Raw genomic sequence first — 27,708 nt, 5'->3', positions numbered from 1 at the left:
AAAGCTGCTTTTTTCTTGGTGGCAATAAAGAAAAATTATCTTTGACAATAATGGTAATTTTTTTTCTTAGCTTGCCCAGTTTCGACAAAGAAAAGCTCAATCGGATGGGCAGAATCCTTCTAAGAAGCAGAAAAAAAAGAGAAAAACGACAAGCGGTAAACATGATGTGTCAGCACACCATGATTTGAATGTTGATCAATCACAGTGTGATGAAATGTACATAAATAGTTCTCAGAGAGTAGAATCAACTGTGACTCCTGAATCTACAGTAATGAGAACTCTACCTAGTGGAGAAATAACCAGTCATGAGCAGGTCTTCTCTGTGGAAGTAAGTATTCTCCCAGATTTTTAATCATTTATGGTTCTCAATGTAAAGCAGTCATAATAACAACAGTCATTAGCAACTATGCACAATTTGATCTTGATTTTTATATCATTTTGAACGTTTTAGTAGTATGGTAACTAAACAGTCGTAGCTAAAATATTTTGTCACCTCAAAGAGGGAGTTTTGTGAGTTTAATTTAACATTGTTGAACAACTGCAGTACACCAAAGATTGAGCACCAGTGTTACAAAGATGGATATGATTGTCGCTGCCCTTTAGGAAAAGTATTCTAGTGGAGAAGGCAGATTTAAAGATATGCAGTGTGCTATGATTAGGCCTTTGCTAGTATGGGAGATAGGTGTCCAACTTCATTTTTGTTTGTTTGTGACTATCCAGTTGTACCAACACCATTTGTTGAAAAGATTATTCTTTTCCCAATGAACTGACAGTGAATATAAAGGTGAGGGTTTATATTTATTCCCTCAGTTATATTCTGTAGATCTGTATGTTTAGCCGTTGCTACTATGCCCCCAAGTCTTGATTAATGTAGCTTTATAACAAGTTTTGAAATCAGTAAGTGTGAGTCTTCCAACTTTCTTCTTTTTTGGATTGTTTTGGTCATTGCCTTGCATTTCTGTATCAATTTTAGGGTCAGGTTTTTCTGTTTCTGCATTAAAAACACCAAGGATTTTGACAGGGATTGCATTGAATCTGTTTTGTCATCTTAACAATATTAAATTTTCAACCTATGAATGCAGGATTTTTTATTTATTTAGGTTTTTAGTTTTTTTTTAATGTTATCTTGTAGTTAGTTTTCAGTGTAAATGTCTTACATTTGTTTTGTTAAATATACTCTCAAGCATTTTAAAAAAATTTTTATTTATTTACTTTTTGAGATGGGGTCTCACTCTGTCACCCAGGTTGGAGTGCAGTGGCACCATCTTGGCTCACTGCAACCTCTGACACCCAGGTCCAAGCCATCCTCCCACCTCAGCCTCCTGACTAGCGGGGACCACAGGTGCATGCTACCACACCTGGCTAACGTTTTGTATTTTTGGTAGAGATGGGATTTCGCCATGTTGCCCAGGCTGGTCTCAAACTCCTGAGCTCAGGAGATCCACCCACCTTGGCCTCCCAAAGTCCTGGGATTACAGGCATGAGCCACCGTACTTGGCCTTGTTTTGGTTATTTTATTTTTATTTTTTTTGTGGAAACGTGGCCTCACTCTGTGCCCGGGCTGGTCTCGAATTCCGAGATTCAAGCGATCCTCCTGCTCTGGCTCCAAAGTGCTTATGCCTGTGAAGTATTATTTATAGGCATGAGCCACTATGCCTGGCCACCAAGCATTTTATTGCTGTTTTATTTCTAAGCATTTTACTGCTTTTTACTGTGATTTTAAATATAATTGTATTCTTAACTTTATTTTCTGATTGTTCATTATCCATGTATAGAAATACAACTACATTTGTATATTGATCTTGTATCCTGTACCCTTGCAGAACTAACTCATCTGTAAGTTCTAATAGGTTTGTGTGTGTGTGTGTGTGTGTGTGTGTGTGTGTGTGTGTGTGTGTGAATTCCTTGGATTTTCCCTGTGTACAAGATCATGTTATCTGCAACTAAACTAGAAATGTTTAACTTCTTCCTTTCCAATGTTGATGCTCTTTTTTTCTTGTTTCTAATTGCCATAGCTGGAAGATATAGGACAATGTTGAAAACAAGTGGTGAAAGCAGACATCCTTGTATTGTTTCTCATAATAAGGGGAAAGCATTCAGGTTTTTTTTTAACCATTGAGTTTTATATTAGCTTTTTTTTTTCTTTTTGGTAACTATCCTTTATCGGATTGAGGAGGTTCCCTTTTATTCCTAGTTCATTAAGTGTTTTCATTATGAAGAAATGTTGAGGGTTTTTTTGTTTGGTTTTTATTTTGTATTCTTATTTATTTATTTTTTTTGAGACAAAGTCTCACTTTGTCGCCTAAGCTGGAGTGCAGTGGGGTGATCTCAGCTCACTGCAGCCTCCACCTCCCAGGTTCAAGCAATTCTCCTGCCTCAGCCTCCTGAGTAGTTGGGATTGTGAGCCATCACACCCAACTGATTTTTGTATTTTTAGTAGACATGGGGTTTCACCATGTTGGCCAAGGTGGTCTTGAACTCCTGACCCCAAGTGATAACGTCCACCTCAGCCTCCCAAAGTGCCGGGACTACAGGCGTTAGCCACCGTGCCCAGCCATTTATTTTATTGTTTTTTGTTGTTGTTGTTGTTGTTGTTGTTTTTTGAGACGGAGTCTCGCTCTGTCGCCCAGGCTGGAGTGCAGTGGCCGGATCTCAGCCCACTGCAAGCTCCGCCTTCCGGGTTCATGCCATTCTCCTGCCTCAGCCTCCCGAGTAGCTGGGACTACAGGCGCCCGCCACCTCGCCCGGCTAGTTTTTTGTATATTTTAATAGAGACGGGGTTTCACCGTGTTAGCCAGGATGGTCTCGATCTCCTGACCTCGTGATCCGCCCGTCTCAGCCTCCCAAAGTGCTGGGATTACAGGCTTGAGCCACCGCGCCCGGCCTATTTTATTGTTTTTTGAGACAGGATCTCACTCTGTTGTCCAGGCTGGCATGCAGTGGCGCACTCAGGCTCACTGCAGCCTCAACCTCCTAGGCTCCAGTGATCCTCCCACCTTAGCCCCCACAAGTAGCTGGAAGTACAGGCCCATGCCACCACACCCAGCTAATTTGCGTATTTTTTTGTAGAGACAGAGTTTTGCCATGTTGCCCAGGCTGGTCTTGAACTCCTGGATTCAAGTGATTGCCTGCTTCAGCCTCCCAAAGTGCTAGGATTATAGGCATGAGGCAGTGCTCCCAAACTGAGTGTTGAGTTTTGTTAAATGCTTTTTTTGTGTCTATTTGCAATGACTTTAATATGAAAACCATTACCGGGGACAAAAGATGTTATAGCACACATTTTATATTATATAAATTCAGTCTTTTAAAATATTTTGAGTATTTAAATGGTCTAACATATAGTCATCTTTCTATTTTTCAGAGTGGATAATTGCAATTGATCTATCTTGAAGTTTGCTGATTCTCTCTCCCTCCTACTTAGATCTACTACTGAGTCCTTCCAGTGGCTTTTTCATTTATTTTCCTTTTCAACTCCAGAATTTTTATTTGATTCTTGTATAATTTCTTTGTTTTATTGATATTCTTCATTTGGTGAGGTGTTGTTCTTACAATTTAAATTTTTTTTTTGGTCTCATTTTTAGATTTTATTTCCTTTAGCTATTTGACTGTATTTAAAATAGCTAAGTTAAAATCTTTGTTGGCCAGGCGTGGTGGCTTATACCTGTAATCCCAGCACTTTGGGAGGTGGAGGCAAGAGGATTACTTGAGCCCAAGAGTTGGAGACCAGCCTGGGCAACAAAGGGAGATCCTGTCTTTACAAAAAGTAAAAAAAATTAGCCGGGCATGGTTGTACACACCTGTGGTCCCAGCTACTCCAGAGGCTAAGGTGGGAGAATCGCTTGAGCCCAAGAGGTAGAGGCTGCAGCAAGCTGTGATCATACCACTGCATTTCAGCCTGGGTGACAGAGTGAGATCCTGTCTCAAAAAACAAGACAAAACTGAAAATAACTTTGTCTATTAAGTACAATAACTGTGTTCCTCAGGGATAGTTTCTGTTGGCCATTGTTTTTCTTGTGCATAGGCTATCCTTTCCCTTTTTTTTTTTTTTTGTATGTCTTATAATTTTTGTTTTATTAAAACTGGAATTTTAAAAATAATGCAGCATGGCAACTGTACTGCTTGATTTGGCCCAAAGGTGTATTATCTTTTTTTAATATAACAAATCAATATTTGGGTTATCTGTTCTATAGTTTCAGCATTTTGAATGCAACAACTGTCTTATTCATCATTTAATTCTCAGTACTACCGTTTCTAGTACACAATATGCACTTAATGAATATGAGGGGTTGTATCATGAAAGTGTTTCAGATTTAAAAAATAATCTCGGCTGAGTGCGGTGGCTTGCGCCTGTAATCCCAACATTTGGGGAGGCTGAGGTGGGCAGATCACTAGAGGTTAGGAGTTCAAGACCAGTCTGGCCAACATGGTGAAACCTTGTCTCTACTAAAAATACAAAAATTAGCTAGGCATGGTGGTGTGTGCCTGTAATCCTAGCTGCTCGGGAGGCTGAGGCAGGAGATTTGCTTGAACCTGGGAGGTGGAGGTTGCAGTGAACCAAGATCATACCACTGCACTCCAGCCTGGGCGACAGAGCAAGACTCTGTCTGAAAAGAAAAAAAAGAGAATCTTGTGAGTTAGGAACCACTGTTAATAGCATTTTAGATTACAGGCAAGCTTATTTTTGTTCTTGACCTTGGTTACTACTTCATGGAGAAGGTAGTTTTAGAACTTAGACTTGAATGTTGAATAGAATTTCCATAGGTGTAGATGAGAAAGGAGACAGTGACAGTTAATATTTGTTGAATGAAGGGGTGAAACTCTCTGGGTCTCACCTTTCTAACCATTAAAATGAGATTCTTAGGTTAGATGAGAAGGTCAATAGTGAAAATAGTACTTTTGGAGTCAGAAAATTTGGATTTGTTCTTGACTCTTTCCACTACTTCTTTTAGGGAAGCTTGAAAAAGCTGCTCACTTCATACCCAAATCCAGGGATGTGATAGTGAAACATGAATGACTTTAAAAGTGCTTTTGTAAACTATAAAGGTGTTACAACAACAAAGGTGGTTATTTTTTCTTTAGTTATTACTTTTTTTAGCATCAAGATGTTATAATTTTTCTTTCAGATAAATTGACCTTTTCTTTTTTATTGATTCATTTTAATTATTATTATTATTTTTTAAGACAGTGTCTCACTCTGTCACCCAGACCAGAGTGCAATGGCATGATCTTGGTTCACCACAAGCTCTCCCTCCCAGGCTCAAGCAATTCTGCTGCCTCAGCCTCCCAGGTAGCTGGGATTACAGGCGTGCACCACTACTGCCGAGCTAGTTTTTGTATTTTTTTTTTTTTAAGCAGAGACGAGGTTTCACCATTTTGGCCAGGCTGGTCTTGAACTCCTGACCTTAAATGATCCACCCACCTCAGCCTCCTAAAGTGCTGGGATTACAGGCGTGAGCCACCACTCCTGGCCGAACTTTTCTAACAGTAGCATTTTAGGATTTTGTTTCATTTTAAAGAGGTACAGTAGTTCCTCCTCATTTGTGGATAGTTGTATTATTCCATTTTCATGCTGCTGATAAAGACATACCAGAGACTAGGTCATTTATAAAGAAAAAGAGGTTTAATGGACTCACAGTTCCACATGGCTGGAGAGGCCTCACAATCATGGTGGAAGGCAAAAGGCATGTCTTACATGGCAGCAGACATGAGAGAAATGAGAGCCAAGGGAAAAGGGAAACCCCTTATAAAACCATCAGATCTCATGAGACTTACTCGTTACCACAAGAACAGTATGGGGGAAACTGCTCTCATGATTCAGTTATGTCTCAGCAGGTCCCTCCTAAAACACATGGGAATTATGGGAGCTACAATTCAAAATGACATTTGGATGGGGAACTCAGCCAAACCATATTGAGAGTATAGTCCAGCACCCACAGTGGAGACCTGAAACCACAGATAGTACTGAACTCTATATATACTATGTTTTTTTCTATACTCATATATTTATGATAAAGTTTAATTGATAAATTAGGCATAGTACTCTTATGCTTTGGGGCCATTACTTGAACACAAGCACTGCAATACTGCATACTGCCATACTGTATGACAGTGCATCTGATAATGGAGGTGGTTACCAAGTAACTATTGGGCAGGTAGCATATACTGTGTGGATATGGTGTACAAAGGGACGATTCATGTCCTGGATGGGACAGAGTAAGATTTCATCATGCCACTTAGAACAGTACACAATTTAAAACTTATGAATTGTTTATTTTTTGGAATTTTCCATTTTAATATTTTCTAACCACAGTTAACCATGGGTAAATGAAATTATAGGAAGCCATACTATACAGAGGGGGCTACTGTATGAGGATTGAAGAATTTTGTCTTACTTGGTACTTTTGGCTTACAAATGATATGTATATGAGACCCTGTATGAAAGTACCTCTTGATACTTTTATATTTAGAAAAATGCCTACTGGTACATTTTAGTTGCATTATTTTGCCATTGTTATTTATAATTAAATGAAAATTTTAAAGATTTGAATAATTTGTACTAGTTTTTCAGGGGTATTTTATATGACTTTTCTATCATATGTTACCAATAGCAATGACTTAGTAAAGTATGATATTTAGCACAAAAAGTCATAATTATATTTGGTTTTTATTTTTGTTTTAGCTGGAAAGTGAAATTTCATCCACAGCAGATGACTACAGTTCAGAGGTAAGACTGAATTATATTGATTTCTAATATAATAAATAAACTTATTTTACATTATTATTGAAATTATTGATTGTTGCTACTTGATTTCTTGTCACTCATACTTCTCTTGTATTTTTATAAATGTAATGTTAAGTGACTAGCACCTGAGGATTATGTATTACTGACTTTTTTTTTTTTCGGATTGTTAGCTAAGGTCTTAAGTCTGGTTGAATAGCTTGGTGTCTGTTTTAGTTTCTGGAAAGTATTTGATACTGGGTTTCTTAGACATGTGACTATTACAAGGCATCCATATTTAGCACAGTAAAAATATCAAAATTTTTTTGAGACTTTGGATAGGATATTTCATTTTGAGTAATGCTTTTTTATAAATGCTTGAATTCTAGTTAGTCATATGAACTTGTTTATTGGAATTAATGTTTCAGTAGTAGTTTTTACTTTAGGTGATCAAGGTATTTTTCCACTTTAGGAAATACCTTCTTTATGTGTTGGCAAAAGTGTATGTCATTTTGTTATCTTTTTCTTATTCTTTTAGATGTGATTGTCATTTCTTTACTCCAGAATTTGAGGAGACTATAAACTATTCTGTTCTCTGAATGGTTTAGCAACTCTGTGTATTCAGTAAGTCTCAATTTATCGTAGGTTTCTAATAGGAAAAAAAAACCCTCCATGTTCTCAAATGAACATATTACTGTTTTAGGTTGCTTATAGCAATAAAAACTGCTACTTTAGAAGTTAATGTGTTTAAAAGTTGGAATATACTTACTAGTAATCTGGCCAGGAAAATAATTAGCCAACATTAAATAAATACATTGGCACCTGATTTAGGCTGAAGTTGCCTTATGGGAAGTATCTTGATTTAAAATCACTGCTTACAATTCAGAGTCTGCTTTTGTGACTTTAAATTTGGGGCACATATAGTTGGCCCATATCCCTGGGTTCTGCATTTGAGGATATGACCAACCACAGATAGAAAATATTCAGAAAAAAAATAAAAAAATAGCAGTACAACCATAAAAAATATATAACATTTAAAAATACAGTATAACAACTAAGTACATAGTAATCTTAGAGGTGATTTAAAGTATATGGGCAGATGTCCACAGGTTGTATGCAAATACTATGCCATTAAGGGTCTTAGGCATCCGTGATTTTAGTATCCTTAGGGGAGTTCCTAGAACTAATTCCCTTGAAGACACCAAGGGATTATTGCATTTGAAAACCTTTTTTTCCTCCATAATGCTGTAATTTTTAATAGCTTGTATTTCTTTTTTTTTTTTTTCCCCCGAGATGGAGTCTCGCTCTGTCGCCCAGGCTAGAGTGCAGTGGCGTGATGTTGGCTCACTGAAACTTCCGCCTTCTGGGTTCAAGCATTTCTCTGCCTCAGCCTCCCAAGGTGGGACTACAGGCATGCGCCACCACACCTGGCTAATTTTTGTATTTTTAGTAGAGACGAGGTTTCACCATCTTCGCCAGGCTGGTTTTGAACTCCTGACCTCGTGAGCTAACTGCCTCCGCCTCCCAAAGTGCTGGGATTACAGGTGTAAGCCACAGCGCCTGGCTATAGCTTGTATTTCTTGATTGAAAGTCGTAGATGCTTTGGTGCTTAAACTGCCTGTATCTTTGGTAGCACCCCAGAGTTCCACAAAGTGCATTTTTATCTTTACACTAAAGTGAATGTTTTTTTATATGCTAGTGACTGTAGGTCAGACCATCCCATATATGCCCATGAAATTTGGTTAAATTTGTGTAGCTGTTTTCTCACATTGAGATAATAGAGCAAATTTTAATTTAATTTTTTTGTCATTCTAAGTATTATTTTATGTATGTATGTATGTATGTATTTATTATACTTTAGGTTCTAGGGTACCTGTGCACAACATGCAGGTTTGTTACATAGGTATACTTGTGCCATGCTGGTTTGCTGCACCCATCAACTTGTCATTTACATTGGGTATTTCTCCTATGCTATCCCTCCAACCCGACAGGCCCCCATGTGTGATGTTCCATGCTCTGTGTCCAAGTGTTCTCATTGTTCAATTTCCACCTATGAGTGAGAACATGTGGTGTTTGGTTTTCTGTCGTTGTGATAGTTTGCTCAGAATGATGGCTTCCAGCTTTATCCATGTCTCTGCAAAGGACATGAACTCATCCTTTTTTATGGCTTCATACTATTCCATGGTGTATGTGTGCCACATTTTCTTTATCCAGTTTATCATTGATGAGCATTTGGGTTGGTTCCAAGTCTTTGCTATTATGAATAGTGCCACAGTAAATACATGTGTGCATATGTCTTTATAGTAGCATGATTTATAATCCTTTGGGCATATACCCAGTAATGTGATCACTGGGTCAAATGGTATCTCTAGTTCTAGATCCTTGAGGAATTGCCACACTGTCTTCCACAGTGGTTGAACTAATTTACACTCCCACCAACGGTGTAAAAGCATTCCTATTTCTCCACATCCTCTCCAGTATCTGTTGTTTCCTGATTTTTTAATGATCGCCATTCTAACTGGTGTGAGATGGTATCTCATTGTGGTTTTGATTTGCATTTCTCTGATGACCAGTGATGATCATTTTTTCATGGTTTTTTTTTTTCTGGCATAAATATCTTCTTTTGAGAAGTGTCTGTTCATATCCTTTGCCCACTTTTTGATGCAGTTGTTTGCTTTTTTTTCTATTATTATTATTATTATACTTTAACTTCTAGGGTACATGTGCACAATATGCAGGTTTGTTACATAGGTACACATGTGCCATATTGGTTTGCTGCACCCATTAACTCGTCATTTACGTTTGATGTTTCTCCTAATGCTATCCCTCCCCCTCCCTGCCACCCATGACAGGCCCTTGTGTGTGATGTTCCCCGCCCTGTGTCCAAGTGTTCTCATTGTTCATTTCCCTCCTATGAGTGAGAATATATGGTGTTTGGTTTTCTGTCCTTGTGATAGTTTGCTGAGAATGATGGTTTCCAGCTTCATCCATGTCCCTACAAAGGACATGAACTCATCCTTTTTTATGACTGCATAGTATTCCATGGTGTATATGTGCCACATTTTCTTAATCCAGTCTATCATTGATGGACATTTGGGTTGGTTCTAAGTTTTTGCTATTGTGAATAGTGCCACAATAAACATATGTGTGCATGTGTCTTTATAGTAGCATGATTTATAATCCTTTGAGTATAGCCCAGTAATGGGATCACTGGGTCACATGGTATTTCTAGTTCTAGATCCTTGAGGAATCGCCCCCTGTCTTCCACAATAATTGAACTAGTTTACAGTCCCACCAATGGTGTAAAAGCATTCCTATTTCTCCATATCCTCTCCAGCACCTGTTGTTTCCTGACTTTTTAATGATCGCCATTCTAACTGGTGTGAGATGGTATCTCATTGTGGTTTTGATTTGCATTTCTCTGATGACCAGTGATGATGAGCCCATTTTTTCATGTGTCTTTTGGCTGCGTAACTGTCTTCTTTTGTGAAGTGTCTGTTCATATAATTTGCCCAATTTTTGATTGTTTTTTTTCTTGTAAATTTGTTTAAGTTCTTTATAGATTCTAGATATTAGCCCTTTGTCAGATGGGTAGATTGCAAAAATTTTCTCCCATTCTGTAGGTTGCCTGTTCACTCTGATGGTGGTTTCTTTTGCTGTGCAGAAGCTCTTTAGTTTCATTAGATCCCATTTGTCTATTTTGGCTTTTGTTGCCATTGCTTTTGGTGTCATTTGGTGCCATTGCTTTCATGAAGTCCTTGCCCATGCCTGTGTACTGAGTGGTACAGGCTAGGTTTTCTTCTAGGGTTTTTATGGTTTTAGGTCTAACATTTAAGTCTTTAATCCATCTTGAATTAATTTTTGTATAAGGTGTGTGGAAGGGATCAAGTTTCAGCTTCCTACATATGGCTAGCCAGTTATCCCAGTGCCATTTATTAAATAGGAAATCCTTTTGCCATTGCTTGTTTTTGTTAGGTTTGTGAAAGATCAAATGGTTGTCAATGTGTGGTGTTATTTCTGAGGCCTCTGTTCTGTTCCATTGGTCTGTATCTCTGTTTTGGTACCAGTACCATGCTGTTTTGGTTACTGTAGCCTTGTAGTATAGTTTGAAGTCAGGTAGCATGATGTCCCCAGCTTTGTTCCTTTTGCTTAGGATTGTCTTGGCAATGCGGGCTCTTTTTTGGTTCCATATGAAGTTTAAAGTAGTTTTTTCCAATTCTGTGAAGAAAATCATTGGTACCTTGATGGGGATGGCATGGAATCTATACATTACCTTGGGCAATGTGGCCATTTTCATGATATTAATTCTTCCTATCCATGAGCATGGAATGTTTTTCCATTTGTTTGTGTCCTCTTTTATTTCATTGAGCAGTGGTTTGTAGTTCTCCTTGAAGAGATCCTTCACATCTCTTGTAAGTTGGATTCCTAGGTATTTTATTCTCTTTGAAGCAGTTGTGAATGGGAGTTCACTCATGATTTGGCTCTCTGTCTGTTATTGGTGTATAAGAATGCTTGTGATTTTTGCACATTGATTTTGTATCCTGAGACTTTGCTGAAGTTGCTTATCAGCTTACGGAGACTTTGGGCTGAGACAGTGGGGTTTTCTAAATATACAATCATGTCATCTGCAAACAGGGACAGTTTGACTTCCTCTTTTCCTAATTGAATACCCTTTATTTTTTCTTCTTGCCTGATTGCCCTAGCCAGAACTTCCAACACTATGTTGAATAGGAGTGGTGAGAGAGGGCATCCGTGTCTTGTGCCAGTTTTCAAGGGGAATGCTTCCAGTTTTTGCCCATTGAGTATGATATTGGCTGTGGGTTTGTCATAAATAGCTCTCATTATTTTGAGATACATTCCATCAATACCTAGTTTATTGAGATTTTTTAGCACGAAAGGCCGTTGAATTTTGTTGAAGGCCTTTTCTGCATCTATTGAGATAATCAAGTGGTTTTTGTCATTGGTTCTGTTTATGTGATGGATTACATTTATTGATTTGTGTATGTTGAACCAGCCTTGCATCCCAGTGATAAAGCCCACTTGATCGTGGTGGATAAGGTTTTTGGTGTGCTGCTGAATTCGGTTTGCCAGTATTTTATTGAGGATTTTTGCATCGATGTTCATCAGGGATACTGGTCTAAAATTCTTTTTTGTTGTGTCTCTGCCAGGCTTTGGTATCAGGATGATGCTGGCCTCATAAAATGAATTAGGGAGGATTCCCTCCCCCCCCCCCCCCCCCCGGCTTTTTTTTGTGGCAGAGTCTCACTCTGTCACCCAGGCTGGAGTGCAGTGGTGCGATCTCAGCTCGCTGCAATCTTAGCCTGCAAGGTTCGAGCAATTCTCCTGCCTCAGCCTGCTGAGTACCTGGGACTACAGGTGTGCACCACCATGCCTGGCTAATTTTTTGTATTTTTATTGGAGATGGGGTTTCACTATGCTGGTCAAGCTGGTCTCGAACTCCTGACCTCATGATCTCTCCACCTCAGCCTCCCAAAGTGTTGGATTTACAGGCATGAGCCACCTCGCCCAGCTGATTGCCCCTTTTATTGTTGATTGGAATAGTTTCGGGAGGAGTGGTACCAGCTCCTCTTTGTACCTCTGGTAGAATTTGACTTTGAATCCATCTGGTCCTGGACTTTTTTTGGTTGGTAGGCTATGAATTATTGCCTGAATTTCAGAGCCTGTTATTGGTCTAATCACAGATTCAACTTCTTCCTGGTTTAGTCTTGGGAGGGTGTACATATCCAGGAATTCATCCATTTCTTCTAGATGGAAAAAATGGGACCTGCTGAGCCAGGCACGGGAGAGAATCTCTTGGTCTGCCGGTTTCTAGGACCATTGGAAAAGCGCAGTACTGGGCAAGAGTGTCCTGTTTTTCCAGGTACAGTCTGTCATGGATTCCCTTGGCTAGGAAAGGGAAATTCTCTGACCCTTTACACTTCCGGGGCGAGGCAACGTCCCACCCTGCTTCAGCTCGCCCTCCATGGGCTGCACCCACTGTCCAACCAGTCCCAGTGAGATGAACCAGATACCTCAGTTGGAAATGCAGAAATCTCCCGTCTTCTGTGTCGATCACGCTGGGAGCTGCAGACCGGAGCTGTTCCTATTTGGCCTTCTTGGAACGGATCCTCACAAATTTTAATTTTGAATATTGATTTGAAAGGCTAAAGAGATCAAAAGATGGTGATTTTCAGGTTTTCTTTAGAAAAATGTGAATTAATAATATGGGAAATTCTTGTTATAATAAGACAGTCTTCAGCTAAATTTTTTAAATTAAAAAACTGGTGAAGATTATCAGGTTCCGAAAAATGTACTGAAACTATTTATCTGTGATACCTAGTAAATACGATGTGTTTTAAGGTAAGGTACAAATAGTATTTAAATATAAGCATGACCAATAAAACTTAGAACAGTATTTATCATTCTTGTTGACCATAGCTCGTGGTGAGAAATATATTTTACATACATGTTTGTAATTTCATATATATATAGTTACATATGTTTATAGTTATATACATGAATAATTATATATGAATAAATATGTACATGTGCATACTTTTTTTCAAACAAGTTCTTGGAAAGATACTTATTCTTACACAGTATGACATAGCTTGTGATAATACTGTTTCTTGTTAATGTTGGTCAAAAAAACTAAATTGATAAGCTGTCTTACCGTGTGGAATAAACAGTAACTTAGAAGATTACATTGAAAAAAGATAATTATGGGCCTGGCATGGTGGCTCATTCATGCCTGTAATCCCAGCACTTTGGGAGGCCAAAGTCAGAGTTCAAGACCAGTTTGACCAACATGGTGCAACCCCATGTCTACTAAAAATAACAAAAATTAGCTGAACATAATGGTGCATGCCCGAAGTCCCAGCTACTCGGGAGGCTGAGGCAGGAAAATTGTTTGAATCCAGGAAGTGGAGGTTACAGTGAGCCGAGATAGCGCCATAGCACTCCAGCCTGGGCAACAAGGATGAAATTCCATCTCAAAAAAAAAAAAAGAAAAAAGATAATTATGAAATAATTTTTGACAGATTTGACCTGGTTTGAATTATAACCCTAGTAATATTATATGTGTTATGTATAGATTCACAATGGATTATACTTTGAGAAATTTATAGATTCACTATGTCTGGAGAAAACATAGAAGTAAAGTTGATCGTTGGTGAAATGTTTGATATGTGTCGTCAAAATTGCTAAGATGGATACTACTTGGATCTATGATGCTGTAGGCTAGTTTTGAGGCTTTAATTCCTCCATTTAATAATATGAGACTGGCTTGACTGAACTAGAATTACAGGAAACTTCTAAGCCATATCCACATATTCAGGAGGCGGAAGAATCATCAGTGGACCAAATTTATAACCTGAGAAAAATCTCATACTGTAATAGTTTTTATATTGGAACTTTTGTGGAATTATCTCTCAATAGCACACCTAAAAAATGAGATTTATTGGCTGGGCATAGTAGCTCACACCTGTAATCTCTGCACTTTGGGAGGCCGAGGTGGGAAGATCACTGGAGCCCAGGAGTTCGAGACCAGCCTTGGCAACATAGGGAGATGTCATCTCTACAAATTAAAATAATAAAATAAAATTAGCCAGGCATAGTGGCGAGCACATGTAGTCCCAGCTACTTGGGAGGCTGAGGTGGCACCACTGGCACTCCAGCCTCGGTGACAGAGCAAGACCCCATCTGAAAAAAAAAAAAAAAAAAAAAAAATTAGGCGATAGTGTGTGTCTGTACTCCCAGCTGCTCTAGAAAATGAAGTAGGAGGATCCCTTGCACCCAGGAGTTTGAGGTTGCAATGACCTAATGATCACACCACTGCACTCTAGCCTGGGTGACACAGTGAGACTTTGTCTCAAAAAGAGAAAGAGAGAGAGAAAGATTTCTGGGCAGCATGTAACATCATAACTTCACTGCAATGACATATTTGCAAAGTTTAATAATCTTGGCAGATCTAGATTGTATTTGAGTATTCTAAAATTTTGAAATCAAGTAGTTTTAATCATAGACCACATAATTATCTTGTATTTTGCCTAAATATGACTGTCATTTTTCTAGTAAATAGGGCAATAAAATGTAAGAAAAGAGCAGGGGGACTTTGGAGCCAGAAAGTCCTGTTTACATACTTCCTCACCTTTCAGCTCTATGAACCTGGGCACATAACTTAAACTCTGAAATACAGTTTGTTTTATTATTATTATTATTATTGTACTTTAAGTTCTAGGGTACATGTACACAATGTTCAGGTTTGTTATATAGGTATACATGTGCCATGTTGGTTTGTTGCACCCATCAACTAGTCATTTACATTAGGTGAAATGCCATTTTTTGAACTGTAAAATGGGGGACGATAATAATATCTACCTGACAGGATAGTTGCGTACCTCACAAACTAGTTCACAAAAATAACCTTGAGAATGTTTATTATGTGGTTGGTGTACATTAGACATTCAGCAAAGCGTGGTTTTTAAAATTGCTCATCACTTGAAGTATACTTTTCTTTACACTATGTTTTTATGAAATGAGTGATGAGGATTCCCTTAATAAATTGTTCTCAGAGGGATTTCAGGTTCTGATAATATTTGATTAGAACTTAGTTTGTAAATTGTATTTATTTAGGTATGTTGTGGGTTTAATGTTCTTGACTGCTGTGACTAGTACACTCATTGGGTTGGAAAACTGGTTTCATCTTAGAATTAGTCAAATAATTCTATTCCAAGATACCTTTTGTAGAAATATGTATCCTCTTATGTACACTAGAGAAATCAGACTAAATGATTTCAAATTAAATTAAATTTATATGATTTAATTTAATGATTTCAAATTAAATTAAATAATCTTCTTACAAATTAAATTATATGCAATCATCTTCAATCATTAATGAAGGGACATTTCATGTCCAGAATGCCATATTTACATGAATTGTTTTTGATACCCTTTGAGCAGGGTTATTTGGAGGAAGTTGGGAATACAGGCAATATAGAGTTAAGACAAGTAAATAAATATACTTGTCTTGTATAGAAAGATGAAATGATAGTAATTGGGTATTCACTTTATTATAGATTTCATCTGATTATTGAATACTTTTTAACGAAGTGCTTGTATGGTTTATGACATTTATTTTAATCTCATTAATTACTTGATTCCAACTCCATGAGCCATTTAGGCACAATTGAACTCTTATAATTTTCATGAACTTTTATGAGCCATCAGATTTTTATTTTTTGTGAAAATATTCAGTAGTAATGTTTTTAATGTATATATTTCCAAATTAGGTATAAGAATAAGGCATTAATCATAAGTAAGGATGAGTTGTTCTTTTTTGTTTCATCAGCCTAGTGTTCACCATAAGGATGAGTTTTTGTGTGAAGGCCATTTTATAGTCACACAATGAAAGTTACCTTTCCTCTGATTCTTTCTGAATAACAATGTTGTTATGAGGTGATACCTCTATAAAACATTTTAGAATTTGAAATGTACCTCACTTGTACTTTCCCAGATCTTTGAGTCGTCTGTGCAAATAGAGTAAATTTTTCTGTGAATGCGGAAGGAATATATTAACATAGCCTATAGGTTAAATAACTTCAACAAATACCACAGTAAAAAAGGACATTGAGAGAAGTTGAGCTTTTTTCTGCTGAAGGAGTCTGTTAATCTAATCTTCATGTGTCAGATCATTTATTTACTTTCACATGAAGTATGTATAGTGTTAGAAGTAAGTATAGTGTTAGAAGCCTAATTTTAGCAGAAGAGATAAATACTCTACCCTTTAGATATCAATAAAATAATTATTAAATTAAAAATAGAATAATTTATTGTTAACTATTAATGATCCTGATATTCTGTTAAGTGTTCCTATTCTAACTTTGGAATATAGTGTGTTTTAGTTTAGTTCTGGTGAATAATCTTTTATAACCAATTTATATGATGTTAAACTTTTCAAATTTATTAATATTGATAAGTTTTACATTTATTATAGCATAGATATATTTTGAAAAACAGTCGTGTATTAATAGTATTTTAAGAATTCAATATATATGAGTTCAAGTATAACATTTGCTTGTCTGAGTTAGAGAAAAATGAAACAACAGTGGCTAAAGTATTAGATGAAATTTTATAAACATAATTATTACAAACTGATAACTGATTCATGTAATACTGACATCATCACTCCTTAAAGGAATATTCATTGCTTTATATCATATTTGAAGAAGCAGTAGTCCCCCATCCCTGTTTTTACTTTCTGTAGTCAACCATTATCTGAAAATATTAAATGGAAAATTCTAGAATAAACAATTCGTAAGTTTTAAATTGTGCCTTGTTCTGGGTAGCATGGGGAAGTCTTGCTACATCCCATTCATCCCACCCAAGATGTGGATCATCCCTTTGAACATACAGTAGATCCACACCATATACTCTGTCCATCTCGTATTCACTTTGTCTATCTTATCAGATCAAAAAAACATAGTGTACATGGGGTTCAATACTATTTATGATTTCAGGCATCCACTGGGGTTCTTGGAACATATCCCCTGTGGATTAAGGAAGACTACTGTATTCATAAACATCCATTTCATTACACCAGTAGGCTACAGTAAAATATTTTAGAGGACACATCAGAATGCTTCATTTCAGGATCAAGGAAAGCTAATTGCAATTTAGAAGTATTTAATTTGAAAGTTACTGCAAATGACTTGATATTACTAATCTTTTCTTCCAATTAAAAATAAATTTTTTTAGAGACATGGTTCTCAGTATGTTGCCCACAGTGGAGTGTGGTGGCAATTAATGGGTGTGCCAGTAGTGCCCTATATCCTCAAACTCCTGGGCTCAAGCAATCCTCCTGCCTTAGCCTCCCTTGTAACTGGGGCTACAGGCATGCACAACTGCACCTGTCTTATTGATATTAATAATCTTAATAGAGTTAGTACCCCTGCCTTCTAATAGTTTTCACCAATTGCAATATTGTTTTACCATAGAATTTTTTTTTTTTTTTAATTTTAGCTTTGCTTTTCGGAAATTGTCCTTGGCTGGGTGCAGTGGCTCATGCCTGTAATCCCAGCACTTTGGGAGGCCAAGGCAGGTGGATCACCTGAGGTCAGGAGTTTGAGACCAACTTGGGCATGGTGATGTTCACCTATAGTCCCAGCTACATGGGAGGCTGATTCTCCTCAGGCAGGAGAATCACTTGAGCCTGGGAAGTGGAGGTTGCAGTGAGCCGAGATCACACCACTGCACTCCAGCCGGGGCAACAGAACAAGACTTTTTCTCAAAAACAAACAAACAAACAAAAAACATCATCCTTATGATAAAGGCAAAATAATCAAACTCTGATAAAGAACACTTGGTTAGGATTACTTTTCAAAGTGTTGTGGCCCATGTGGATCTAAACCTATTTCTGGGCCTGTCTATCCTATGCTTTTCAACAGCAATAAATCCATTATCTTGGATTCCTTTAACATAGAAGTGTGAATAATTAAGATTTGGGAGATACATAGTTGGTTTTGGCACTGTTAAGGGGGAAAGAGGATTACTGAGTGGATTAGTTGATCTTTAATTTCTCACTAGGTCAACCCTGAAGACATATTCTGTTATTTTCCTTTCTCCTACCAAAAAATATCTGTGCTAGAGATTACTACCAGAGATGGGCAGTCATATGTTATAGAAAATCTCCACGGCCGGGCGCGGTGGCTCAAGCCTGTAATCCCAGCACTTTGGGAGGCCGAGACGGGCGGATCACGAGGTCATGAGATCGAGACCATCCTGGCTAACCCGGTGAAACCCCGTCTCTACTAAACAATACCAAAAACTAGCCGGGCGAGGTGGCGGGTGCCTGTAGTCCCAGCTACTCGGGAGGCTGAGGCAGGAGAATGGCGTGAACCTGGGAGGTGGAGCTTGCAGTGAGCTGAGATCCGAGATCCGGCCACTGCAGTCCAGACTGGGCGACAGAGCGAGACTCCATCTCAAAAAAAAAAAAAAAAAAAAAGAAAATCTCCACATGGGTCAGTGTTGGCATAGCTGTCATAGTACTAGCCCCAGAGGAACGTTCTTGAAGGGAGTGTTCTTACCTGTTTATCTCCTCCTGCCACTTACCTTGCTCATCCACTTTCAAGACATTTCTACTAGTAAATTGTTTTACTTGAAAATGAATAGGGCTTAATAAAAAAAATTATTTAAACTATTTTAAGGAAGCCTTTCATAGAAGAGGATTTATTGAGGTTTATACTTCTGAAGAGCAACAGAAACTGCACTTAGAACTTTAATTCACTTAAGTGAAAATGTATATATGTAGTTCAGTGTCTTTTGCATTGTAAGCACTCAGATGTGTGAGGAATGATTGACATTTGAAATGGTCATTATGTCTCTTAGATATTTTAAATTAATCTCTGTATCTGTTTTTGCCAATGATGCATTTTCCCTGGGAATAAAAGACATACACATGAATACAGTTAACAGAAATATTGTTAGCTAAATAAAATTATGTCTTAAGATCATAATATATCAGGAAATTGTTTTTATACAGGTAAATGGTTGCAGTTTTGTGATGAAAACAGGAAAACCTACAAATTTATTAAGGGTACGGTATTTAAAACTACTCGTGATACTAATGTTGTATACTATTTAAAATCATCTGGCTTACTAACAAAACTTTTTCCTGCATGTACTTCTTTCTGTGTGTGATTTCAAATTAATTTTAACGTTTACTAAAACAAAGTTATCTACCATTTATTATAAAACTCAATTGTAGACCAGGCATGGTGGCTCACATCTTTAATCCCAGCACTTTGGGAGGCTGAGGCAGGTGGATCACTGAGATCAGGAGTTCGAGACCAGCCTGACCAACAAGGTGAAACCCCATCTCTACTATAAGTACAAAAATTAGCCAGGCGTGGTGGCAGCTGCCTGTAGTCCTAAGCTACTCGGGAGGGTGAGACAAGAGAATTGCTTGAACCTGGGAAGCAGAAGTTGCAGTGAGCTGAGATTGCGCCACTGCACTCCAACCTGGGTGACGGAGCAAGACCATGTCAAAAAGAAAAAAGAAAAAACTCAATTGTAACAGAATTTGCGGATAGCCTGTTTATATTCTTGAGGTAAATGTCATGTTAACAAAGTAGGTTGCCATACTGTAATCTTCCAGGTGGTGAGTGATGTTTTAAAGTGGACCTTGCTGTGGATTTCAGTATTTTAATCTCTCTCCCTAAGGAATATTGCTAGTACTGAATTCTTTAAAATCTTGGATTGATTTAGGAAGAAGAATTTGGTGTTGATGATTCTTATTCTGAACAAGGAGCCCAGTACAGTCTGACTCACCTAGAGATGATGGAAAGTGAGTTGGCTGGGAAGCAGCATGAGATTGAAGAGCTAAACAGAGAGCTGGAAGAAATGAGGGTTACCTATGGGACTGAAGGACTGCAGCAGGTATGTTTATTTTCTGTGGCTTTTGATTTGCTACTCACAAAAACAGAAACAGGAACTGTGAATAATAGTGGTCTTTAAAGATTTTTTTTCTTTTTTTTTTTTTTTTTAACTTTTTGCTTTTTTTTTTTTTTTCATACAGGGTCTTGCTCTGTCTCCCAGGCTGGAGTGTAGTGGTGCAGTCTCAGCCCACTGCATCCTCTGCCTTCTGGGCTCAAGTGATCCTCCCACCTCAGCCTTCTGAGTAACTGGGACTATAGGCATGCACTCACACACCCAGCTAATTTTTTGTAGAGACGGGGTGTCACCTCAAGTTCCTGGACTCCCCTTGGCCTCCCAAAGTGCTAGGATTACAGGCGTGAGCTACCGTGCCTGGCTTAAAGAAGGGGGTTTTCAAATGGTAACTTAGTGGGACACAGTGGCATGCCCCTGTAGTTCTAGTTACTCAGGAGGCTGAGGTGGGAGGATCACTTGACCCATGAGTTCAAGTCCAACCTGGGCAACATTGAGAGTCCCTGTCTCTTAAAAAATCAAACAGAAAACTAAATGGTAACGATATCACTTACAATTTTTGTTCTTATACACAGCATAAACAACCCTGTTTAAAAGTAGGATTTCATTAACAGGGTTGATATAACACAGACTCTTTTTTAACTTTATGATAAATCACTTTAGTAAGACGGATGTTTTTGTAATCAGCCTGAGAGAAAATTATGGTGCAAACCACATCAAAATATTATAACTTAAGTCCATTAAGAATGTCAGCAAGTTGGGCATGGTGGCTCATGCCTGTAATCCTAGTACTTCATGAGGCTGAGGCAAGAGGATAACTTGAGTCTAGTAGTTTGAGACTGGCCTGGTGAAAATAGCAAGACCCCGCTTCTACAAAAAATTTAAAAATTAGCCAGGCATAGTGGTGTATGCCTGTAGTCCTAGTTACTTGGGAGGCTGAAATGGGAAGATCAGTTCAGCCCAGGAGATTGAGGCAGTAGTGAGCCAAAATCACACCACTGCACTCTAACCTGTGCAACAGAGGGAGACCCTGTCTCAAAAAAGAACAGAAAAACAATGTCAGTGGGTCCTTGTAAGTAACCTCTTGTGGTTAGACTAACATCTGTGGTTAGACTGCCATAACTATCTATGGCAGTCAGTTATGAAAACAAGGTGAAATAGGACGTTGATGAGGATGACAAAATACATTTCAGTGTCATCCTCTTCAGAAACAAGTTGGAATTAAACATGTCTAGGGTGGTGTTGCCTGGGAACAGATTAGGGGCACCCCTAAATATAAAGGCACTTGTCTTTCTATAAGTAAATATATGGATTAGTCAGATCAAATATAATTTTTTCCTTAGTTCAGATAAATTTTTTGAAGTTGATTTGGAAGCACCAATTTCTATAAGTTAATAGTTTTCAAATGTGGAAAAGACTGCTTACAAAATGTAAGAATTCTGCCAATGTGTTTTGAATTCTTATTTTGAAAAAGTTGCCTGTAATAATAGTCAATTTTTTAAAAAAATAAATCTAGCACTTACTATTTTCTTTTAGTTACAAGAATTTGAAGCTGCCATTAAACAAAGAGATGGCATTATAACCCAGCTCACTGCTAATTTACAACAAGCAAGAAGAGAAAAGGATGAGACAATGAGAGAATTTTTAGAGTTGACAGAACAGAGTCAAAAATTACAGATTCAGTTTCAGCAAGTAAGTGTTACTAATGCAACAAAATTCATTAGGTTTTTAGTAATGAATTTTAAAAATTCAAGAACAAATCTAAATTTGTTGAAAAGCCATTTCTTATTATATCATGTATGAAAAATTAGTGAATATGTGTTGCTATGTTAACCAGGAATTTAATTCATATTTCTTAAATGGTTTTCTACTAATATTTCTTTTGTATTTCCTCCCTGTCTCTATTTTGAAATCTTACAAATCTTATAAGGTTGATTGAGGGTATTTCTGCAAAAATTAACCTGTAGTCACATCCTACCTTTGCCAATTCTGGTATGGTTTATTTTAGTTAGGTTCTAAATGATAAGAAGACTAAATATATTCCATTTTCTTTTAATTAGAGCCACAGGAATCTAATTGCGTTAATCAGAATTTCTGATGGCAAGTAGCAAAACAATTTGAAATAGCTGAAGCAAAAGGGAGGTATTTAGTGTAAGGATTCAGGCTGTTTCCAGAATCCAAGGGCAGAAATACAACCAGGCCTCTGAAAGGGACTGGAACTACAAACTGGAAAGCTACGGAGAATTTGGGAAGTACTGTCTTTGAGCCCCACTTTTCTTCCCATATCTACCTCAGTCTCAGGAGACCTAGCTTCTCTGCTGTATCATGGAAAAGATAATTTTATTGGCTCGGCTTGGGTATACCTATCTAGTTAGCCAAGGTAGCATGTTTGCTAGGGTCTCAAGCCTGCAAAGTTCCCAGAGAGCTATTGCAAGCACACCCCAAAGGTGTCTATTCCCTAATACAGTCACTTCAGAATTTAACATTTTGAGGTTTCTATTTTCAGTTGCAGGCTAGTGAAACTCTGAGAAACAGCACTCATAGTAGCACAGCTGCAGACTTACTACAAGCCAAACAACAGATCCTCACTCATCAACAGCAGCTTGAAGAACAAGACCACTTACTAGAAGATTATCAGAAAAAGAAAGAAGACTTCACAATGCAAATTAGTTTCCTGCAAGAAAAAATTAAAGTATATGAAATGGTATGTTTATTTTAAGGAAGTCAGCTAACTTGTAGAAGCTTTACAGTTTAAAGTTTTTTATGCAAGTGGCTTTTTTTGTTAGGCACATGAATCACAAAATTTCATAATTAAGCTCTTTGTGTAATTTATTTCAAAAGCAAATGGGAATCTCAGTAATAGAGTTTTTAAGATAATAGTCATTACTGAGTTCCCTAAAAGTGATCAACCTATGTTAAACTGAATTAGCAGGAAAATCTGTATTTATAACTATAGTTTTTTTTGTCATTTATAATTATTTCCACTTATTTTAGCCATGGTTGTGAAATTCAGAAAATATTTTCACAACAGAAAGAAATTTTATGGATTTTAATGAGAAAAAAAATCGAATATAGTCAGTTCTCTTTATTTACATAAGTTATTTTCCATAGACTTAAGTTTCTGGGAACACTTATTTAGCAAATAAGTTCTCTGGTAGGGGGTTGGTGGAGGAAGTATGTGTCTGTGTATGGGTGTGTATATTTTACATATATGTATATCACATTGATTATAATCTTAAATCATAAAAACTACTTATCCTGGAAGATTGTTTTTTTATTTTTTAAAAGAGAAATCAAGGTTCAGAAGTGACTTGCTTGAGGCTGCCCCACTAACAGGTGTCAGACTGGGATTCAGATCCTGTCAGTTGCCCCAGAGCTGGAGCTTCCTATATTATACTGCACTGCCTCGGGTCCTCTCCATCCCTCTGGTCCTCTCTATAAGGGATGAACAAGGCAGTGTGGTCACCTTGTGACCTCAGCTAAAAGTGTATGTCCAGTAACTCAAATTTTTTGTCACTCTGTGCACACCTACAAATGACTGAAAGCACCATGAGCATTGATTTGGGTGTTACAAATAAATTTTAGCAAGAACTCACAAATATGGAATCTGCAAAGAATGAGGATGGATTGTACATGCAATATAATACTTTTTATAAACTTAGGAGGTTCTTCTGCAAGATGTTGAGAAATTACCAAGACAAGAATATTGTTTGGATAATAATAATAGTAGTAATTAGCATTTATTAAGTGCTTACTGTGTAATACACAGTATTCAAAGCATCTTACACATATTAACTCATTGAATCATCACCGTAGGCCTGTGCAATAGAAGTACCATTATCACTCCTATTTTCTAAATGAGGACACCAAGACAAAGCAAGATGAGGTAAATTGCTCTGGTATACACAGGTAATAAGTTGATAGAGCCAGATTTCAAATCTAGGTTGTCTGACTCCAGAGACTGCTTTTAAATAATAGGGAGTGTACAAATTGGAGACAATGATATTATGAAAAATACGTGCTTTACAACCATAAGGTAATTTAAAAGTAATTAGGTAAGTGTTTACAGAACACCTATTTTTGTAGTAGGCCCTTGAAAGAAATACAGTGAGGCTTAAAGTGTGCCCTTTTCTTCACTGGAACTCATAGATTAGTAGGAGAGCTATGGCATGTACAAAGGACACCACAAAACCAGGATAAATGTGGGCCAAAAGTGCTTTGAAAGTTCTGAATAGGTCTGGCTTCATGAGGGAAGAGATTCAGGGTAGGCTTTAGTGGAGGGTTTCTATTTCAGTTAAGTTTGTAAGTTGGAACAACTCCTTTTTAATTGTATTTTGTTTCCCCAGCAGTTGGTCTAATGCATAGAACATAGTAGCTACTCAATACTTACTTCGTAAACAAGTGGATAAATTAAGGATCTCAACTGATAGAAATGGGGAGAACATTTTAGACAGAGTGTGGAGTAGGCATAAAGACTTAGGACGAAACATGTTAAAAATCAGTAAGGATCAAAAAATGGTGTAATTTATCTAGAAACAGTAGTCTTTGAAGGTTAATCTTTCCAGGAGGTAAGAGTAGAAGGATAATCTAGGGCTCAGTGAGAAGAGCCTGGAGATTGGATTGTATTATATTTACTCTGTGGGCCATGTAAATTGAGATTATCTAAAATTCAAGTAATTCATTTTTGTAGGGGGAATAACCTTTGTTTATTTGAATGTAACAATAATACTTTTATCAATCTGTTTTTCACTATATACATATTTTTAAAATTTTTATTCTTAAGAAAATGAATCCCCCTGAGTAATAGTTCTATTGGCAGCTGAGGCATTAGGGTCAGCTAAGGCATTAGGGTCACAAATGAAATGGTCTTTGTTCCCTAGACCAGTGGTCCCCAACCTTTTTGGCACCAAGGACCAGTTTCGTGGAAGACACTTTTTCCACAGACTTGGGGGAGGAATGGTTTGGGGATGACATCAGGCATTAGTTAGATTCGTATAAGGAGCTTGCAACCTAGATCCTTCACATGGACAGTTCACAATAAGGTTTGAGCTCCTATGAGAATCTAATGCTGCAGCTGATCTGACAGAGGCGAGCTTACTGCTCTCTTACCTCCTGCTGTGGAGCCCAGTCCTTAACAGGCCCCAACCGGTACTGGGTCCGCAGCCTGGAGGTTGGGGACCCCTTCCTTACACAACTGTGTCAGTGATCAAAAGCTCATTCTCATTGTCCTGCAAACTTCCTATCGTGCCATAGCATATTATTCCCCACCATCTCAGGTGTATTTCCAAAAGATAGTGTATTCAACTACAAGGCTTTTTTTTTTTTTTTTTTTTTAAGACCACAAAATATAAGTGGTTTAAAACCATGTACTTTGAAATGAGTGACACTAAGAAAAATAAACCATAAGTTTGTGTTGTTTAATGGTTGAATGAAGAATTATTGTTGGTTGTTATTATATCAGGTGTTGGACAATTTTGAATTAAATGATACTGTTTTATGAAGACCCCCTCCCTTACCGAAATCAGGAAACAGAAAAGTTAGATTTTATAACATTAACATTTTTCAAACTTAGTTACTTATTTAACAGTTTAACTGGAATTCACCACCATGAACCGATTTTACTTTCTCATAGGCTCCATGTTATAGATTTCTTTCTAGTATGTAAATATATTATACTTGTATATATTAATAGTGCAGTAAGAATAAAATGCCTTAATAGATGATATTTTATTTTAGCATATTCTGTGAGATAGAGGAAATAATATTATCTTTATTGTACGGATGAAAACACTGGGATTAAAGGAGATTAAACTGATTTACTAATATCCTGTTGTAGTGCAGAGTTTGAAGAAGGCTCAGGACTTGGTAATAACATGGTAATATTGGGTGGGATATGTGATACTAAGACAAAAGCTGATAGAATTTTGCCCAAGAGGCTGCACAGGATAACATTCATTGCCTTGGTTAATTTGTATAGTACAGAATCTGGCCTTCAACTTGTAGGTTCAGAAGTCTGATTTTTTTTTTTTTTGCCCCTGTCAGCTGAGATGAGCTACCTCAGAAGTGAACTCAGATTTTCCAAGTTCACGAGGCTAATTTTTTTTGTTTGTTTTGAGACAGAGTCTCGCTCTGTCTCACAGGCTGGAGTCCAATGGTGAGATCTCAGCTCACTGCAACCTCTGTCCTCCAGGTTCATGTGATTCTCCTGCCTTAGCCTCCTGAGTAGCTGGGATCACAGTTGCCCACCCTCACACCTGGCTAATTTTTGTATTTTTAGTAGAGACGGGGTTTCACCATGAGGCTAATGTTTAAAGCTTGAATAAGATTATTAATTTACAATGAGAAATCATTATCACAGGGACCTAAATATTTCAAGTTCATTGGATTTTTATATTATTTCCATGGGCAAATGAATTTTAAAAGCCAAATAATAATTATGAAGTTAGTTAGTGACCATGAGATCAAAAGGTTTTAGAGGAATCACATGTTCAGGGGCATTAGGCTGAGATAACCTGATCTGTCTCTCTCACAGTAGGAATGATCATGCCTATAGATGGGAATTCTTAAATGCTGTTTGCTACAAGCCCTGACATTTCTTTCTACGTTAGGTAATGTTTTTTCTAGAGCGACCAGAATTCTCAAAGGCCGTATTTGAATGGGCACTGCCAACATTTCCCTCTGAGGCTTTTCTTTTTCTCAGCCTTGACGTTTCTTCTTTAGATAAGTTAATACATTCATTCAAGGCACCTTTGAGTCCTGTTTGCCTGGGACTCCTGTCTCCTTAAAATAATTTTACTTACCTACTTATGTTCTGATCCATTCTGTAGATTTCATATATTTATTTGTTTTTGAGACTATAGCCCTCTGTTACTTACAGAAGCAACTAAGTTACTGAAGCAAAACTTTGACCGAGGGCCTCTACTTGACTTTGTCATGCTGAAGTAATCGCGATAACAAATATGCTTTGGCCTGTGTCTGCACTTAGCCTTGTCTCCGTTCCAGAATAGAATCCCAAATAAGAACTGGGGGAGAGTATCTGCTTTGCTTTCAAAATTCTGTTTAAACCAAAAGTTGATTTGCCATAAATGGTATAGTTGTCTTAGATGTCACTTGAGGTTCAACCTTTTAAGCATTGCATATCTCTAAATTTCTGACTGACTTAAGAGCCCAGGACTGAAGTTAAGACAGACTGTTAGGAATCTGTTTTTGTTGTTTTTCTTTTCCATAGCCCTTGCCCATGACACACATTGAAGTCACCAGAATACATGTGAGGAACTTTGATTTGTTTTTATCTTTCTGAATGTGTTTAGAGTATATGCAGTACTTTAGCTATAGAGAATACTAAATATTTAGTATGTTGATCAGTTAATAAGAAAAATGGGAATATAACAGTTTGGAGACATCTAAGATCAGACTGGGTTTTTAAACTAAAAATTTTAATCACAGAAATGTTAAGAGAAATTTCTTCTAAGAAGGCCATAATTACTGTAGTGTTTGCTCACAAGTAGTGTTGGGTACACGAGTTTTAGGTCTCATTATTGTGGAAA

The 27,708-nt window shown here is 37.4% G+C and overlaps 1 protein-coding gene across 5 annotated transcripts in view; it reads left to right on the top strand.

The window, feature by feature from the left end:
* Positions 1-27,708, top strand: part of AKAP9 (A-kinase anchoring protein 9) — a 171,501-nt gene that overhangs the window by 31,661 nt on the left and 112,132 nt on the right. For all 5 annotated transcript variants that reach the window (XR_012090367.1, XM_073009135.1, XM_073009134.1 and 2 more), the window contains exons 2-7: positions 71-328; positions 6,680-6,724; positions 19,257-19,310; positions 19,982-20,152; positions 21,698-21,853; positions 22,668-22,865. Coding sequence is in view for 4 of the 5 variants with exons in the window: in XM_073009135.1 (XP_072865236.1) it covers positions 71-328; positions 6,680-6,724; positions 19,257-19,310; positions 19,982-20,152; positions 21,698-21,853; positions 22,668-22,865 (882 nt within the window). In the remaining variant the exon portion in view is untranslated. The remainder of the gene's footprint in view (positions 1-70; positions 329-6,679; positions 6,725-19,256; positions 19,311-19,981; positions 20,153-21,697; positions 21,854-22,667; positions 22,866-27,708) is intronic.

The sequence above is a fragment of the Chlorocebus sabaeus genome, chromosome 21 (assembly GCF_047675955.1).
Source record: "Chlorocebus sabaeus isolate Y175 chromosome 21, mChlSab1.0.hap1, whole genome shotgun sequence".
NCBI classification, from domain to species: Eukaryota; Metazoa; Chordata; class Mammalia; order Primates; family Cercopithecidae; genus Chlorocebus; species Chlorocebus sabaeus.
This window is presented reverse-complemented; position numbering and strand designations above follow the sequence as displayed.